The sequence below is a fragment of the Vanellus vanellus genome (assembly GCF_965231255.1).
Source record: "Vanellus vanellus genome assembly, chromosome: 2".
Lineage (NCBI taxonomy): Eukaryota > Metazoa > Chordata > Aves > Charadriiformes > Charadriidae > Vanellus > Vanellus vanellus.
In genome coordinates this window covers 23,574,152-23,593,942 of record NC_138906.1, presented here as the reverse complement: position 1 = coordinate 23,593,942, position 19,791 = coordinate 23,574,152, and the positions used below count along the sequence as shown (strand labels likewise).

The following is a 19,791-nucleotide window of genomic DNA, read 5'->3' as shown; positions in this document are numbered from 1 at the left end:
CAAAGCAGACATGGTCATTTTTCTCTATCTATGTATTTTCTATAGAAGCCATTTAAAAAAATATTTGTAACTAACTCTTTCATTGTGTCCAGAAAGATGGCTTCTATTTCCATGAAGCATTTCTGGAAAACATCTTTAAGAATAACTTAAACTTTGCTTCTGGATGTTTGTAAAAGGAATGGAATCTGATGGGGAAGAGCAAAAGATGGAATGCAACAGTATCATAGAAGAAACAAAGAGGAGGATTAAAGGAGAATGTGTCAAACACTTCAGCATGCAGAAGCCACAGGAACAACTTGAAGATTTCACACACAAAATTTTTACGTAACTATTATTGCACAGTGTTGGTGAAACATATGGCAGTACTGGGATACTGACACGGAAGGGACAGCTTGTTTGGGAGGCGTGGTCAAAAGAAAGGGAAGGGAGACAGTTGCTGCATTTTATAAGAAGAAATATGCTTCAGAAAAATGTGCAAGATGATAGAAATATTCAAGAAAGTATGGTATAAAAATAAAGTTAGCAAAGGTGCTGCGATGGGAAAAACCTCTTAGAATTTCCTTACAATTCTCTACCAGGTTGAAGGGGTGAGGATGTTCTAAGCAAAAAAAATAAATGTATCCAGGTGAACAAGTTTTGTGATTACTGGGGAATTTTTATTACAAGACAGCTTCTTATTTCAGAGAGTAGAGAGAATTAATGGGACAGGGAGGGACAGCAGGATGCAGAGCTACTTTAGTACTGATTTTGACTTCCTATTAAAACTGGAAAGTTATTTGGCTTGAAAGAAAACAGGAAGCAGTAGAACTCACTATTCAGAGATAAGGAAGAAGTGAAATCAGGAGAATAACTATGAGAAAAAGCAGACTTCAAAACCCGAAGAATTGGTAGATAAGATACTCTTGGGAAGATAACGTGGGACTGAAAGGAACTTGGAATCTCAGTGATCACTAAAACACGGTGTATCAAAGGCACACCAGGAACCTCTTTTTTTCTAACCGTTTTCAAACTTTTCTGCATGTGGTTGTCAACCTGGACATACGGAGACAACTACAGGAAAGAAGATCAGAAGATAGAGCAGCTCCTGAAAATAGTTAACCACATTCCTTTTTTTTCCCAGCTAAATCTCAGTCATCATTTGTTCTGTGCAGAGTATATAAATCGTGCTGTGAATGTGTAAATTTATAATAAAAGAAAATGTGTATGTGTTAACGTACATAAAACTCCACCAAATGCCTGCTGTTTGGCAGGGAAAGCTGTTCACTGCCAGGCAGAACCTTTGATCTTGCACTAAGACATGAATGAATTTTGTCCAATAAGTTGCTTTATATCAGGTTATCTGTCAGCAGATCAGAGACAGGTGTTGGGAACTGGATGAGTCACGGCCAGGAGACAAGCAACTCAGAGGCATATCAATTCTGAGAGCAGGAAGGCAGGGAAGTTCAAACAGCAAGGTGGGCATCTGTGCTGATAAATGGGTAAGGTTGGAAAGAAGTAAAGCATAGCAACTACATTTGAAATGGTAAGGAAAGAAAACCCAAAACCTAAGGTGAATACCTTGCTCAGGAATACAGAGCAGCAAACTGTAGGATCCTTTTAAACAACTTCTTTAAGACATTTGCATCTGGCAATCCACTCATTGGTTGTAGGCCACCCCACCCTCCCCCCACTAATCAAAAAGTTGTCAAGCTAATGGTTGCCAGCCATCCATACTCTTACTGGATAGTGATAGCTCCTGGGTGACCACCTGCAGATGTACCCATTGTCCTTGCACTCTTCAAGATATGGTCAACCACAACAGACTTCGATTTCATAGCTTTTTAATGGATTCCTCCAGGCAACAGGGGCATAACTGAAGCTTACAGGCAGATTAGCTTCAGTCTAGTTATTTTAGGCACAAACAACAATGCCACTGCAATACAACAGACTCCATCAATACCCAAACCAGCCAAGACAGGTCACCTACTCACAGGCACTGGTGTCAGCAATGTGACATACAGTCGTACTTGCCAATGCCAGTGATGGAGAATTCATGGAACAACTTCCTTACACCCATATCCTACAGAAGTCCCAAAGTCAATAGGATACTCAAAGCACAGTGTCCATTTCGTCAAGACTTCCATTTCATTGCTAAGCTAGGGAAGCCTGTTTTAGAGCCAGAAAGCTGGAGTTGTTAGACATCTCTTCTACTCATACAAATGCTGAGCAATCATCTGTCTGGCAACTGTAGATTTAGGACCTGCTTTGGGATGTGGATTAGGTCTTCCAGGAATATCGCTGATGAGTGTGCACTAAGGACCATAAGGTGGAAAAATCAAAGCTACAAAGGTGAGAATAGGCAGCAGTGAGTATGTGTAGGTGCTGGACAGAAAGCTGTATAGCTGTATGCTGGTCACACATCACATTACCCAGGAGAAGAAGAGAAGAAAGGCCCCAGTGAAATGGTACAAGATCTCTTAATCGATCTTTTGGGTTCATTACAAAAACATTCAAATGACATCCATGTATTAACATTGAAACACCCAACAACTGTGCCTCCATTATCTTCCTTTACATCATGAAATTTTATCTCCACGGCACAGCACCCTACACTTAGTTCTTTGTAAAAGGTGGAATTTTTAAGACTGAGTTTTTCAAAGCAGTTTTGTCTCTTGTTAGGAAGTTTACAGTGCCTAGCATCATTATTGATTAAGGTATAAAGACACTAAAGGCATAAAACCAAAAAATAATAAGAGCATTGTGGCTTCTGTGACAACATCTTGGAACATAACTATAGGCACAGCAGAAATAGGAAATTGCAGTAGGATTGTTTGTTCTGGTCTTGCAGTTATTGGGATTATCTGTTCCAGACAGAAAACTTGTGTATTTTTGAGGAGTAGATCTAATGCTCTTACCTCCAAAACATCATAGTTGCAGTTCGGGTGATATTCAATGTCGAATTCCCGAATGGTGAGTTGAATGCTGCTACCAGGTGCTGTGTGAATGTACCAGATGCATTCCCTATTGCTTGGGTATCTGTTGGGGTAGCCAGGGCTTTGAAATGAACCAGAAGGACCAGAGAGTTCTCCTCCACAACCTGACAACAGAGCAAAGCAGCCCATCAGTGTGGGGGTCTGGAAAAACTCACCAACAGCTCTGCAACGAGGACAGGCATTAGCACCCGATTCATGCACAAATGCGTATACTAGACTTGAGGGTCTGCTGTATCACGGAGAACTGAGGTCTAGCAAGGAAGAGAAACTCGGGAATGGCAGACTGGACCTGCTGACACTGCCCATGCAGTAAGCACTTCACCTCCTGTTTTGGCATGTTTCTCCCTGTACCTCAGCATCTGCCTTGACAGCTGAAGAAACTGAGATACAGAGCAAAAAAAAGTGACATTTTTTGTATTGGCATCTAACTTTGATCAGTTCTAGAAAGCTGAATCAGATCCATCCTCAGCTGTAACTGACCTCAACTAATACACAACCTAAGTTACTTACCATGGGGAGGGCTTCCTATTGTTGTAAAAATACCATTTCCCACTGCTCTAGAAATCATAAAATCAAAGACAATGCAATTTCCCTCAGCCCACTGAGCGTGATTACAAGCTGCCAAGTCACAGTGGATAAACTGGCTTTCTGTTCTTTTTTATTGAATTGTAACTGTGCAATTCTAAGACATGCCATGTTTGAAAAGTTATGTATTTTCTTTTCAGTAAATTATTGTCCTAACCTCACTCCCCAGCCCCTTTGGTGATTAAGTTCTTGCATATTGTGACCTAGATTAAAAAAAAAATATGCAAAACAATGGATCAAACACAGACGCCGATTTCACAGCACAAAATACCTGAACACCTGAGACTGAAGTTTTGTCATTGCTTTCTGGAAATGTGTCAACTGCTGTGCTTGCCTCCTTTTGTTGAGTTCCCAGGAAGACACTCTCCCTGACCCAGTCCCCAGGTGCAAGTAACAGCAGGGTGGGAAGGCACAACAACCCTAACTTTTAGTTATAGGAGATATTTTATAACGTAAAAGAAATAAACTACACCTCTGACCCACTCAACTAATCCACACAGATGTGTAAAACTCCCCTAATCTCTATTAAGTCTATGCATAATTTGCAACTTGAACAAGGTACCTTTGGCCATTGCTCTGCTTAACACTTCTTTTTTCTTCAGGAAGCTATAAATCAAGATCTTCAATTAAATGCAAATACTTTCCTCAACAGCTTCTGTGACAAACTTGTGGTTATTGAAGGGTGGCTGCTAAGCCCCAGAAGCATTTGCCATCATCTCTACCATGGGGTCTTTCAGCTCCTCACTGAAACTTGAGTTTGGCTTTACCACAGTTTGCTCTAGGACTTCTAGGACTGCAACATACAAATCTAAGAGAGGAAAGAGCAGCTGGTCTGAAAGGGAGCAAAGCAATAAGCAGCTGTTTTAAACTAAAAAAAAGCCATCTAAATGCAGATGTGAGGAAGACTGCAGCCATGCCAGCAATGTAACACAGATCTCTGTTGGTCCCTCACTCAGTACTCACTGGAAAACCACCTTTTAAAGACAGGAATTCCCACAATTGTACAATAGCTAGCTATAACCCCAGGAAGCTTTTACATAGCTGAGGCTGACCTCACAGGTGAATTGGCAAGGGCTTCCTTCTCCCTTTTCCCCCCACTGCTGCACAAGATGCTCCATGACCCTGAGGTGGTTTGCCCTGCAGCCACAAAGCTACATTGTAGAGTTACTGGATGTCTCAATCAAGGAGTAAAAGATGCTTTCAAGTGTATTTGAAATCAATCCTGCCTTCAGTCCCTCTGGAGACACAGAAAAGGGTAGTGCACTTAGTTGCTCCGGGGCCTGCCGGCACTGGTGGGTAGATGTTAAGCCCCTGAAACTTTGATCTCTGTGAACATTAGAGCAGAGAGACAGAGAGGAAGATAGCTTCAGTGTAACCCACCACCCCCTTTTTTTTTTTTCTCCAATGCCATCAGAAGATAGCCTAATTTTCCTCAAAAAAAACCCCCACGTTGTTGGGTTTTTACAACTGGGGGGAAAAAAAGGTGTCGGGGGGGAGAGGGGGGAGACTTACAGCTGAATTTGCAGGGAGAGTTACTCTCTTTCCTTTCCCTCAGCAGTGGGCATGACACAGCCGCTGAGGACAGACTTCAGGAGGGGAAAGCCTGGCCAGCTTGGGAAACAGAAAAGATTTCTCAACAGACAGACTTGATGGCTCGGCTGCTGAGGGGGTGGGAACAGGGAGACAGAGGAGTTTCAGCTGGGGAGAACAAAGCCAATTGCTATTTATCTCAGCCTGAAGAAAGCTGGGAACATTTTAAAACTAAACAGGCAGTTATGACTCAGCTTCTCCTACCAAGAGTTTCCTGACAGCCACAGAGACATGGTTTTTATTTAAACATGAAATGGCTGAGATGAGTGGAAAGCTTGCGTGCGGTGCTTTGAGGCACAGACCTTTCTCTCTCTGCAACCCTTGCAGGTAGCATGCCGATTAGTCCCGCTCCCTCTCCAGAGCCGTTTATATTTTCTCGGAGCTCCCTCGATATTCTCTGGATGAGGTGTGTGAAGCACATGAACAAGAACGTCAAACTGTTGTTAATGTGCCATTTCTTTTCTTCCAACTGCAAATGTTCCCAGAAACGGCTTTTTGTTAAGAGAAGTGATCCTTCTTAAGTGCTCCAGTAAAATGGAGGTAAAGTTCAGATCTCTGTGATTCATTTCTTATAATGAATGTGCTGAACTCATGTTGCCAATCATTTATTAATTGTTTACAAACAGATTGGAAATTGTTTGAGTTTATGACTAAGTATTCACTGACTAATAGCTGAAAAAAGGACTCACTGATCTTTGCAAATATGTGAACTTCACACCAGAAGTATTTTGACTGCCCTGCATACGCAAGCCGAAATCTCCATATCAGAGCAGAAACATAATCTCTGAACTCTCTGGCCAACTTGCAAAAAGTCTATATATTATGTTTCTGCTCTTATATGGATGAAGTAAGAATCAGTTCTGTTGTGCTTTTTTTGAAAATACAGTTGCTAGATGATTTTAACAAAATATTTACAGAAATACTGTAATAAGAGATTTAAACAAATATTCCTGCCTTTAAACTCACTTGCTGCATCTATGGAACACTAAAATGAGGCAAACTCAAATGATAGAAAAACTTTTTGAAATGCTTACAAACGTTGTATGTGAAAGATTTGCCCAGCCTTAGATTTGTTTATTTTAAAGAGTTGTCCAGGAATATTGCTTCAAAATGAGAAGCAAACTCTGATTCACTGACTTTGGAGCTTATATTTTGGTTTCTGGAACATTATGGGTCCTTACTATTCACAAATTTTTTCTCTTGAGTATTTTAAAAGGTGAATTTAGAATTTGATCCCTGATTTATTCAGTGTATTCCCCATTTCCATTAGCCACAAAATTCTTGTGTCTTTATTGCTTTCTTTGATTGGATCACAGATACAGGCTATCAAGGAAAACTAAACCGCAGGTATTTTTCCTATTATTTGTGTTACCTATGAAGACAGACTCCCTGCCTTAAGATGCTTATACTAGGCTTTGAAATCTGCCTTGGCAGATACTTAAAATAATCAGAAAAGATATCAAACAAATTACATTCATATGAATGGTGTTCAGGCTGAAGATGTAGATTTAGATGCAGATGCATATTTATTTATATACATATATGTATATATGTGAATATATGTATGGATTTTGCATTTAAAAGGAAAACTTCAGGAGAAATGCTAGGGCTGTTTTTTTGAAGCACGCGTTTCTGTATACCGTATCCTTTTCCTATTTTTTGAGCAAGCTAAGAAATATGCTTTGATTTAACCTGTAATGTAATTTCCATACAAAAGTAGCCCGCCTACTTTATTAAGATATTGAAATAGGAAAAGCTTAAATGATGATGTAATCATCTCAGCTAATTAAAATTCGCCCATCTCTGGCATCACCATTAAATGAATACAAACCTTCTCCCAATGTTTACATTTGTCTGCAAAAGATTAGAGTTTGCTTCTATTCAAATAAATGGAATTCGTGCTGTATGGCAACAAAGTAAAAAAAAAGACTTGGTCTTTTAGGGGTAAATAAAAATGTGGAAGTAGAACCTATAAATTGCTACATGACTTCAGCTCTCACTGAAAGAATAGCGAATAATCTGAAACCATTCTGTTCCTAGTGAAACATCTTTAAAAGTTTTTCTCAGCACAGAAATATATAATCTTGTTGTATGTGGACAGATATACAGACAGCTGCACTGTGGAAAAGTTTCTTGCAGCTGAACTGCGTACAGCATATGTTCAGTTTACTCAGACCTCCTTGCAGACATTTTGGAAACTTCAGCCCTGCAGTTAAACCAAGAAAAAAAAAGGGAGGGGAGATACACTTTCAGTAGTGTAAAGGTCCTGGAATTCCCTTGAAAAATGCTTAAAACAACTACCTAACCTGGTGTTAGTTGCTAGGAAATCAGGCAACAAATAGAAACTCAGAAAACATATATTTGGTGTCTTTGCTTTTCTCTGGCTAAAAACTAAGTAGCCATTGAAGATTGTGCAAGGGATGATTTATAGATGTCTTTCTGTATTATTGTCTGTCTGGTTAGCAGATGGTTTTCATTAACCAAAGAAGAATCCCTATTCTCATAAATAATTATAGCTGAATAGAGAGCTAGTAATCTGTGGAAACCTCTATTTGCAAGGTTTTCAGTTTTATTCATGGGTATGTTTTAGCCACATGCTAGAAAAATCCCTTCCATAAAGTTTAAAGTGAACTGGCACCGTTCCTGTAAAATCAGAGTTAGGGAAATGAAAGGATTCAGCGTTGTTCCATTTGTTGTGCTCATGGTGAAATATTTCAGTAAACATTAACTGACTCTAGCTGCAAGGAGCATGTAGTATGAACATTTGCTGGTACTACACTAATACTTGCATGAAGTATAACTTGGATTTGATTCTGAAATCTTTTGCTCTCTTGAGTATGTTCGGTTCATAGAATATTATCCAATGGGGCAAGCGGGATAATTTCTGTGATGAGGGTTTATGCAAGAGAGTAAAAATTCAAGTGATAAACTGTTTTTTTTCCCCCTTCTTCTTTCTGATACGTTTATCACTTCTGTACCTTTGATTCTTATTGTTTTATCAGTCTCCTGAATTCTGGTATTTTCTTCAACATGTTCCAATCTGAAATCAGTGAGGTGGATAATAAATAAAGATAGACTACTGGGACCCAGAGACATAAAGGCAAATTTAGGCATTTAAACAGGAGCTGAATCCTCCAAGATACAGAACGGTCACAGTTCCCGCATCAGCTGCCAGTGTTCAGTGTCAAAAAAAAAAGTCATTTTCTAGGTCTCAGACATTGATTGAACTGTTCAACAACAAGAATTTTAAGAAAATTTTGGCCCTTATTCTTATATATTAGTTTGGGGGTGGGGAGAGCTCCAGCTTGCTGAAGAAACACAAATGAATTCATCCTTAACTCTCCTAAAGAACACGTCTACATTTTTAAGAGCCAGACTGCAATACAAAAAGCCAGCTCTGAACATGGTAGCACCTTCAACTCAAACAACTGCTCGGGACTTCAAAAGATCAGACCCTGAGCATCTTTAGACTAAATGTGACAGAAAGACACTGAAATAGAATAGTAATTTTATAAAACTGAACAAATGGCAATTTGTCAAAGGCTGCAGAAGAAATCAACAACAGAGCTATGATTCAGGCTTAGGAAATCTGGCCCCCAGCTCCCTCATTGACCTGCAATGCAATATTCTCTCCAGCAATCCTAATGGATGCCTGGCAAATGTCTGCATTGAATGGCTTCTGCATTTTAATCTATTCTCTGTTTCTGTTATGCTTCCCTGAAGAACTAACAAACGGTTTCACCTTTTACCCAACACATATACTGAAGAACTCTTTAGCTATTGTATGCCTTTTAATAGCTAGTCTTTAGCTATTGTATGCCTTTTAATAGTTTTCATCTTCTGAAAATACAGACTCAGAGTAATGAAAATTTCTCTTCTCATGAACCAAGTGGGCTTTCTCCACATTGTGTCCATCACTCATGGTTTCTTAGGGAAATCCTAAGGAAGATGATGAAGAAAGGGAAAGAGCAATACAATACTTTGGGGCTACATAATTATTTTCTCAACAGTGTGCTTTACTTCTTTTTTTAAAGGGGGAATTAATGTGTCACAGAAAACAGAATACCAGGTGCAAATTTTGACTATGCTGAGAAGAGCCAATTGAATTTATAAGCTCTGTTGACAATCAAGCAGCCTTATGAGTGAGCTTCCAATGAAATTCAGATGTATATATAAAGCAGTCAGCTCCTACATGCACATTGCTTAATAAGGTAAGTGACGGGTCTAGGAAATATGTGTCTTCTCACATAGTGACAGTTGTCACTGGTGTAATTTTGCACTGAGAGACCTTTGCCCTTTTGGCCTCCTGATTTCTTTTTTTTGTTGGGGGGGGGGGGGGGGAAGCAATTCAATTGGCATGCCATCTTTGCAACATCCAAACTGTTACCAAGAGTTTGTTCTTTCTTTCTCAAAGGGCCAATATATGCCCCAAAATATATTTGCCTGTATTAAGCTTCTTAATAAACAGCAGAAGTGGAATGAGCACCTTGAAGATTCAAGCCTTCCTCTGGTGAATAAGCCTCCTGAAGCCTTGGCCGCAGAAGAAAACATTAGTTATTTAGCCAAGTCAATTCTAAATCCAGCCTCATCAATGAAAGCCCCTTAGATGAACAGTGTTATTTCGGAACCAAAACCACTTTTAAATTGAATTCTTCACACTACAGCTTTCCATCGAAGTTAAAATTATATAGGATGCTTTTAAGCATAAATAACGGCATTTTCCTAGGTTCAGTTACTAATTCTGTCTTTGGGAAAGCCTAAAAACTGGGTTTTCTTCAGCAACCCAGGTCAGCAACTCAGCAACTGAAAAGTAGCTGCTCAGCAACTGGAAAGATCAGATGCAAATGTTTCAAATCAAAACACCTAAAATTTGTGTTGTGTGTGGCAGCAGAGGCTCCTCACACCCGTTATCAATGAGGTAAGCTTTTGGCTTTTTGTGATCACCTCATAACCATGAGCAAAGCTGCTGGAAAAAGTGTATGAAAGAACTGTATCAGGCACATGGTGGCAAATATAAGTGCTGCTCTCTTTTATTGCCAAAGCATGTGAATGTCTTTGATATATATCTCTTAGATGCTTCAAAACTGCCAGTTAAGGAGCACATGGACAGCCTGAGAAATAGTTCATAGCAGCTTGAACTCTAGACCACACATTTGTCACTTGAGCACAAGTAAAAGCTCTTCTCTCAGCAGTATATATAGCCTTGTTATTTTCTCGTCAGGTGAGAAGTTACCAGATCCAGGTTTAGATTCTCTTAGGGATTTGCCCTCAGAGAAGAGGGGACCTGAATGCTTCACTCTGAAATACCCAACTCAAAGCTGCATCTCCTGGTGAGTTCCCCTAGACTAAGGGACTTTCTCCACTGAGATTTTTTTTTGTGTGTATTTGAAAGATTTTCAGAAGGGAGAAGCAAATATAGCACCCCAAGCACAGGAACACATCTAATTTTATTCAGTCTCGGGCAACAGTATATGCCCAGCCACCAAGGCTAAGAGGAATACCCATATTTGTGCATGACACCAGTCGAGAAAAAAAGGAAGTGCCTGCAATGAACAAAAAGAAGAGTACTGTGGGCAACTCTGGAGGAACTTGCGCTCATATTACAGGCTGTCAGGAGTGGCAGCTGTGATGTTCTGAGCCAGCAATGACATTCCCTAGGAACTGGCCCTATCTGAATCCACAGATCCTGCTCTGCTGCTCAGACACAGCCCCACATTACCAGTTTCGGCCCTGTGCAGCGTTAGGCTGCAGTTTAGTTTCCAGGAACTAACAGAGGGGCAGCACTGACTGACACAGAAGTTAATGTGTCAGTGCAAAAAAGAGTGTGGAGGGGATGGGAGAGGGCTGGAGAGTCCGGGAAATTCTTGGGGGAGTGAGGGAGGGTGTGGAGGGAAAGCACAAGAGCGCTTACCATGCAGGCAGATTCTGGAAAGCTTTGAGAGCTTTAGAAAAGCAAGTTAACCCAGCACCATGGCTACTGTATGGAGCTGATGTCATCTGGCTGTGCATAAAAGCCTCCACTTTTTCTTCTTTTGTGCAGTCTCAGAATGACATCACCTCGAAGCACAAGAAGGTACCTTTGTGCTGTGGCACTTCCCCTGCTGGCTCCTGCCACACATCTCACTCCTCCCACATATGTCCCTCCTTTGCCCAGAAATGCTCCTTGACCTCTGCTGAATGCAAAACACCACTGTCTAGTCGGTGAGAGCCCTTTGGGAGCCTGCAAACGCCAGCAGTCTGTGGTAGTGCAGAGGAGCTCCTATTCAAACAATGTATAGCATGCCATACACCTCAGCAACCCACGGTGGGGCCTCCGCAGCCGATTTCAGCTGCTTTACAATGCTGTCAAAACTGAATGGTGTGAACTGATTAGACAGGCAGGGCAACTGTGGCGATTTAATTATTTTCAAGGTTGGATCCTCTTTGATGGGTTGTACAATGGCACACCATTTAATCTTGTTACAGTCCAATATTGCTGTTAAATAAGCAGAGTGAAAAAGTTGCAAAGCCTCACTTATGAAGAAACTGCAAACATAGTTTGCAGTTGTACAGTCATTAACAGATTTATTTATAATTGGCGTGCATGCTCGCTTATTTAATGAGGCCTGTGACAGCCTTGGTGACATGCAAGAACAAGAGAAAAACCACCCAAAGCACATCCTGGCCAATGTTATTTCATGCAGAGAAGGGGGGTGGGGGGCAGTTGGAAATGAACACAATACCCAACAAAACAAGCACCACTAAAGAAAACTAGACACACGTCTATAGGAATGGGGCAAATGGAGGACTGAGTGTTTCCCATTAGAAAGCCCGAGTCACCTACGACTCCCCTACAATAGCATTTATCTCCTGTTCAGTACAGAAATTCTGCAGATGCCCCCTGTCCCTGTGCCTCCTTCTGCAGATGACAGCATATTTCACAACAGCTCTCAGTCTCTGATCAGATGATCTTAAAGGTGTGCATGTGCAGAAACATCCACTGGGCAAGTATTTGAGGAATTATGAGGAAATGCAATGTTTTTAGAGCTGTAATGGATTAATTCTACCTAGCTGACATAGGGTGGCATTCACTGGGACACCATTACACATACAGAGAAGAAGAAAACATTCCTTCCCAGAGGAAACCTGGTTAACATACCATTAACATGCCACAGCATCTGGAACCCGCTTCCAGCGTTCAGTCCGTCAGAATAGAACACCACATGAAGGCTGGTCCCTGTAGTGTTCCCTGCCAGTGGAAGAGACTGTCCACAGAAAGTGCCTATCAGGTTGGATTGCACATTAGGCCCATCATAGAGCTGAAATGAAACAAAAAATATCCCAGTCAGTAAGAAGCAGCTCCCCAATTCTTAATGTTTTGTAAAGGATGTCAAAGAAAAAACAGTAAGACTTCTCTCTCCGGCCACCTTTGCACAGCAATAGGAGCTCCGGGGAGCATGGAAAGATCTGGATGAAATGATGAGCAAATATAACTGCAATATGTCTTTAAACCTGGCTGCACACTGTGTACAGTAGGAAGGTTTTGATGTTTCTGTTTTGGTGTGTATTGGGGGTTGCTGGGGAAGAAGATAAAGGGCAAATGGTAATGAACTGAAATAGAAAGAAAAACAGGATGTCATGGGTATGATTTGACTATGCATCTTAGATGCCCAGTGCCTCCAAACCCCTTGGTGATGACTCTGTTTACATCATTACTTTAAGACTGCACTCAGGTGATTTCAGGACTGACTGAGCTTGTGATGGAGAAAATCAAGCAATCAGCATCACCAGGGCCTCCCAGAGTAGTGAGGACAAACTGAAAACTAAAAGCAAAGTAAATCCTCGAAAAACACAAGGCAAGCTTCACATATGTTTATTTATTGTTTCATGATTTTATGCTAGTGTCCTGCTTTGGAGAAGTGGACTGAGTCATGCTTTCTGAACTTCTGTACTTAGAAACACTTTATGTTTGATCTCCTAGTCATATTCTACATGATGGTATTTTGACAATCAGTGTGTTGGCAGATGTGGCCAGCCTGAAAATCTTTCTGTTCCCCCAATACAGATGAGAAATCCTCCATCCGACTCTTAAAACATCACCACTCTAAAAAAAAAAAAAAAAACAAAACCCCAAACAAAACCCCCACAAACATAACCAAACAACAACCTGCAAATAAAATGCTATGGCAATATTAGTGTATTTAAATCTTGAAATCTGAAGTTAGTCATATACTCACACTTAAATGAAAACAATACAAGTTTTGATGAGGTGATAGTGGATGCTTAGATATTTTAAGCCTCTTCACATTAGTTGTCTCCAAACAGCTTTAAAGAGTCTTTCAAGTCCTAGTTTTGTGACTTTTTTCAAATCCAGTAAATCACACTGAATATGCATCTATGTTCCTCACCAAATATCCCAGTGCTCAATGTCATTTTTCAGGGGTGAGGTGAATAATTTTTGCAAAATTGGTAAAAATGAGACATTTTAGCAAAATTGCCTTTGACTTATGATATCAGATTGCCAGTTGTCAAGTTAGGAGTTGCTTTATTATTTCTACTTTTGTTATGATGATTCTTAAAGTTTATAAAACCAGCAACCCTTGTGCTTTTTTATCACTTTGCCACAGTTCATCCAATCTTCTGTCTCACAGAGCACATCTTCCTAACAAAAGCCAGCAAATTACTGGCACAGAAACCATGTCTGAACATTCTCATTGTGAATTTTTGGCATGCTTCCCTTCAGAATTTCAACAAAAACTTTTCTCTGTTCTGAAGCCATCACCATAAAGTTCTCTCCGTGCAAAGAATCAAATCTATGATCCCTAGAAAAACAGCCAAGGTTTATTTATCTTAGCTCTCCATTCAAATCTCTTTTCCAAATACCTCTTATTTCAGTAAGAATTCTCTTACACTCAACACCCATAGTATGGAAGTATGATATTACAGCAAATATTGATTAACCATGCTAGCTACTAATTTTTGCACACATTTTCTAGCAGACACACATATGGGAATGAGTAATTAAACCCGTGGCTTTTCTGTTCAAGATGTTGGTCTTGCAGAACCTTCAGAAATCTTATTGTTGATTTAAGACATAGTTGGGGCCTAGAAGTCTACTCATCAAATGGTTACAAATCCTTAAGCAGACAGTCTAGTTTGAATATCTTTTTTTAATAAAAAAAAAAAGGATGTAGTTCAGACAGAAGTTAAGGGCAGATTGCAGGAATAATTCTATGGTAATATTCCATAGCCTATTTTATGGCTGGTGACCATGAAACTTTTTGGTTTCAATCTTTTAATGGAATGAAAGGCTCAGAGCATGAGAAGTGTATTGGAACTTGAGAACTATCACTCCATTCAGTATGATTTCTCTAGGTGAGATCAGAAAAGCTTGGAAGTTTCTAATTGCAGACCTGTTGCTGGTAGTTCTTGCAAAGCCTTGGTCAGATGTGGTTGATAATAGATATGAAATTGTCATAAAGATTAGCTGTTAAGAAGTTGAATATCCATCTGCATTCTTTCCAAATATAAAGTTTGAAGGACCACCTGACAGGCAAATGAGATGTCCCATGCCCAGCATTACAGTTATGACCTTCCTCCAAGCCAGGCTGAGAGCTTTATACATTCTTTTACGGCTTAAGTTCAGCAAAACGAAATAAAGTCAGATCCAATTAGATTTTTTAATAGCACTACTTCCTTCAACAGCTTTGTGGTATATACTACTCATATTTCTGTGGCTTCAAGCCACAGAAATCTTACACTAGAAAAACATGAATGGCAAAGAATGAATCAACGTGGAGATCCTGAATCTGTGCTCTGAATAGAAGCAAAAACTATTTTAAGATATATATTCAACGATCAGCCGTTAGCTTTCATGATTACAAGTGAAATACCATTCTAAATAACTATGGACTAAATCATACCCAGAAACTTTCAAATCCAGCAAAAAAAAACCCCAACCTTCATGAATCTCCTGCAACTTTGATTCATCAAGGGAGTGTTATTTTTATCTAAGACAGCGAATGTCACATTTCTATGTAATTTCCCCTCTAAACAGTTAGTCAGTTTTTCAAGACACAAAGAACGGTTACTATGGCAATCCCTTCGTGCTGCACTGCCCCGTGGGTCTGGGTTCAGAGCGGAGTTTTGCAGGAAATTCGAGTGCCCGGCCAGCTGTAACTCATTGAGAGAGGCAGAACCGCGACTGCTAGAATTTCAAGCTGTCTTTCACTTCTAAATGAAGGGAACAGCTGTGTGTTTTCACAGGGCATTTTGAACTTCTCAAACCACGTTTTGCTCTCACACAAATATGGGCAAGTGAAACTGAAGCTGAACGCAGATCTCATGAGCCACAACTTCTCTTCTGATCTCTGAGATAGTGTTTCCTGTTTAAGGGCCTGCTTTGTCAGCTGTGCTATCCTAAACTGATGCAAATCAAGGGAAGGTTCTTCCCTAGGCTATATGAAGCAAGGTACTCTGGTGGTTTGTACAAGACAACTTAATTTTGGAGCAGTTTATTAGCCACTCTGGTACCACACTTACTCTAGGAACTAGGGATTGGGCTTCCTCCCAGATGCTGCTTGTGAAGAAAGTGCTTGCTCTCTTTCTTTGTAGATATTTGTTTCGTAATTTCTTTATTTGTTCAGACCTTTTAGCCTCTATCAGAAAATCCAAGGGCTTCATAATGATTTTGGCAGACAATCCAACAAGCAAAACGTGCAAACAGCTGCAGCACATGTTCAGATCCTTAGCCCTCCCTCTTTAACCGAAACAATTACCCAGCAGTGTCCGGAGTGCTCCATTTCATCAGCCTGCACCCCGGCACCAGGCCCAGGCAGGTTCAGACGAATTATTACACATGGGCTCAATAACCGTCAGGAGAAACTCCTTATCAGGCTGCCTAGGAGCAAGCGTATAGGCTGACACAGAAGTAAAAAGGGGAGGTTCTAGCTCTCTAAGGGGTGAATCAAGCTGTGGGACTGCCCTGCAGCAAAGTGGCAACTGAAAACCATCTGCTGTACATTGTAGCGGGACAGCAGGGCCAGCCATGGCTGCAGGAAGGGTTCAGCTTAGGTAGCTCTCCCAGAGGAGACACCATGGTCACTGGTATTACATTTTGGCTTTTCTGACTCTTCAGCCTGGAAATATGTTGCCGACACCAGTAACGATGCTCTGGAGGCCACAGTTGTTCACTTCTCTTGGGAGGAGCAAAGCAAAGCAATGTGACCTGTGTCACAGAGAAGCTCATTGCCAGAACTGGAGCAAGGGCTCGAGGACGGAGCCGACTGGAAAATGGAGTTTCTGCTGCGTGGAAAGAAATAACGATCTCAAACAAATGGAAGGAAAGAAACTTTGAACGAGTTCCATTTGGGTGTACTCCAAAGAGGGACATTTTTCTAGCTGAGTGCCTTGTCAAGCTTATTCCTTTTTGCAAAGTGAGACTGGCGGGAGCCTTCCAGACAGGTAGCGGGACTCCATCTGCTCGGATTTCCTGGCAGAAAACTGATTAATTTTTTTAGGGCAAAATTTCAATTTTCTCTTGGAGAACTTTATTTCTGTGAAAAAGCATGTTTTTTCATGAGAAAAATGATTACAAAGGAAAACCCCCAGCCTAACCTGCTCTGGAAAAAAGCTGCTTACATACATTAAGTTAGGCACAACACACAGTCTCAATCCAGAGATGATGGAGTCTTCAAAGAAAACCTGTCGGTTTCATATGAGGGCAAAATCGATCCTATGAATACTGACAGTTCCCATTTTATTGTACTGTAATTGATCCTATTATCAGATGTATTAATTTATTAAAAATTATGGGTAATTATTTCAATAATTGTCTCCATTTGAGTCTTGTCTGCAGCCTGAAATCCTTTTCACAGGGACCAGCAGCAACAGCCCCTGGGCTGTATTTGCAGAATTCGGCAGAGGAGGTTGTGCCTCAGATCAGACCAGCAGAGCTGCGAGTGCCCCACCCATTGCTGGAGCCTCTAGGACATCCTCGAAGAGCTATTCTGACACACACAAGTATCCCTTTCCTCTTAGAAGCGGGAAACCTGGCATGGGATTACTTGGACTGATCTAAACACTAGAGGCAGTGATTACAGGTATCTGCACAGCTCTTCCTGAACAGGTCATTTTTTGAAAAGGAAATTCTGATGGCATCGCAACAAATATGTTACCAGAAAACAAAATGAAGCAAAAACCAGACAATATAATCATAATCCAAGTAACAGAATACACTCCAAAGTGAGATCACCATTAATTGTTAAAGCAGGAATTAACACCAATAAAAATAACCCATTTCCAAGCAACACATTTCCTTCTAGAACTAGAGTGCAAGTTTGAGAACCTGCAGGTCTGTCAGCCAGCGGGATAAAACAAATAAACTAAAGCTCCAGGATGTGGCACATTGCGCTATCTTAGCACCACAGCAACATAGTTTTCATAGAAACAAAGGCAGCTTAAGACTTTGAGCGATTTACAGAGTGGAGCCTTGTTATTTCTGCACAAACAGGAGAATGAAATCAAGTTATGTTTGTGCTTGCATGATGAGAAGTGTTTGCAATTGCCGCTAGAAAAAAGCCCTTCTTAAGAACTCATTCTCAATAATGGTTTTATATGATTATTTAAATAGGTTTATGCCCTAGATGACCTTTGATAAAACGCCTTGCTCTGACCACCATATGCAACTTTTTGTCTCCACACAATGACACGCTTTCACTAATTAACTATTTTATTCCATAGTACAATGGGAGTTTGACATTGTGCATCACTAAATATAAAAGCACACTGATAAACCTTGCTGAGATTTATCTAACATATGAAAATGTTTAAATGTCTAGTTTTTTAATAATAAGAGTTGTATCTGAGTCTATGTTTTGTCTTGTAGACTGAGCCTGAAATACTCAGAGACCTTTGAAAGTTTCAGGCAAAGTTATATTCCACAGTGGACTGCAGCAATATTTTTTAAAAAGAATTTTTCATCTCTCATATTACCACTTACTACCTTCTCAAAGAAACAAGAATTTCTAACTACGGGCAAATCTGCTCATTCCTGTATTTCTGGGAAAGATTTATTTCTGCAAATGAAATAAAAATAATCATTTTTTTTAGCAAGGCTCTGGATTTATTATAAGAATTTAAGAAATGTAGGGTGTATCTTTGGATGAAATTTTAAAAATGTTTTAGATATAGGAGTAGGAAACAACTGCTGTTTAAGAAAGGAATTCCGGGAGATATCTACCTAGTCGGTCAACCCCAAGACCCGCACTCAAAACCTTATTTGTTCAGCATGGTATTTTACATCCCCAAGCTTGTATTAGGAAAGCACCTCCACCTACTCACCACGCTGTCTGGATGGAGGTCTCAGCCACCTGCAATGGGGCAGTTCTGCACACCAGATGGAGCAGGCTGAGCTGAAAGCAAGGTGGTCCAGTGTGGGAATGCGTTCAAAATGCCTGCCTTTCTGCTAACCACTGTGGGTGCTTTGACCTCAAATCATGGCTCCATTGCCCAGGGCAAACCCAGGCTGCCCATGTCCTGCTCCTGACCCCATGCCTCTCCCTGAGGTATGGGCAGAGGTTTGCTGTCTTGGCTGGCGTCCAAATGGGTCCCTGAAGTGTCTCCCCCGCCTTGGCTGACCAAGGGGCTGCTTGGGGATCCACGCCCTTGTGGCAGTGGGATCCCACATGCCTGGTCACACGGCTGTGGCTATTTTGGTAGAATGCCTATTTTCCTCAACAACGCAGAAAGTGAGGCGGTTCTTCTGCAGCAAGAATCCACACGTGGTGAAGGGAGCAGGACTGCTTTTGAGCTTGGGACAATAATATTTCCAACGTTATTCTTTAGCAGAAAGCTGCTACTGGGGGAAAAGCTCCTTACAAGAGGCGGGGCTGTGCCTAGGGATGGAGCAATCGGAAAGGGCGATGGAGAAGGTGTGCTTGCTCTGAAAAGCCCAGGCAGCTCTGGTTAGTTTGCAGCACTGCTGACTCCGTGCAGGACTGAGTGCTGCTCCCCATGTGCTTTGCCATCCCACATGAACTGAACTGCCAATGCAAGCACCATCACACTGACACCATCAGAGGCCAGAGGGCAGGATCCTCTCTGGGAATCCCCTCATTTGAGAAAATTTGCATCATGCATAATTATGGCAACTGAGGAGAGCTGCAGCTTGGTCTTGGCAAAGAAAGATAGGAGAAATGGGAAATATTCCTGCTTCTTAGGCTTCCAGGAAAGCAAAACTGCCTGTTTGTGGGAACAACAGGGAGGGAAAGGACAAGACCTTCCTCAAAGTCTGGTGAGGTTTTCTCTGTGTTGTCTGGGGGCTTCCCTTTGATGAGGGGAAGCTTTGACCAATTCAGATGATAGAGTTTCTCCAGCCACCATGTAGTTTCATATTGTAATGCTTCTACTGAGTGGGATAAGCCACTTCATTGCACAGATAGTCTCACAGATGTTGGCCAGGCTTTCCAGCAAAATTTGGAATACAGAAGAACAGAGGAGAGAAGAATCCAGCTGCAACTAGATGAGTCCCAAATGCCCTTTCCCCAACAAGGGGCATGCACACTACCATCATATGGTATTATTTCACAGTCACTTCATTGTACAGTGCTTTTTCCTGAAGATACAGACAAAGTCACATTGCTCTGAGCTGGCAGGGTGTGGAAAA

The 19,791-nt window shown here is 41.0% G+C and overlaps 1 protein-coding gene across 1 annotated transcript in view; it reads right to left on the bottom strand.

The window, feature by feature from the left end:
• CUBN (cubilin) overlaps positions 1–19,791 on the bottom strand; it is a gene marked incomplete at its 5' end in the record, with an annotated part of 146,083 nt that overhangs the window by 76,430 nt on the left and 49,862 nt on the right. The window contains 2 exons of the mRNA XM_082479884.1: positions 2,895–3,076; positions 12,286–12,445. Of these exons, the coding sequence (XP_082336010.1) occupies positions 2,895–3,076; positions 12,286–12,445 (342 nt within the window). The remainder of the gene's footprint in view (positions 1–2,894; positions 3,077–12,285; positions 12,446–19,791) is intronic.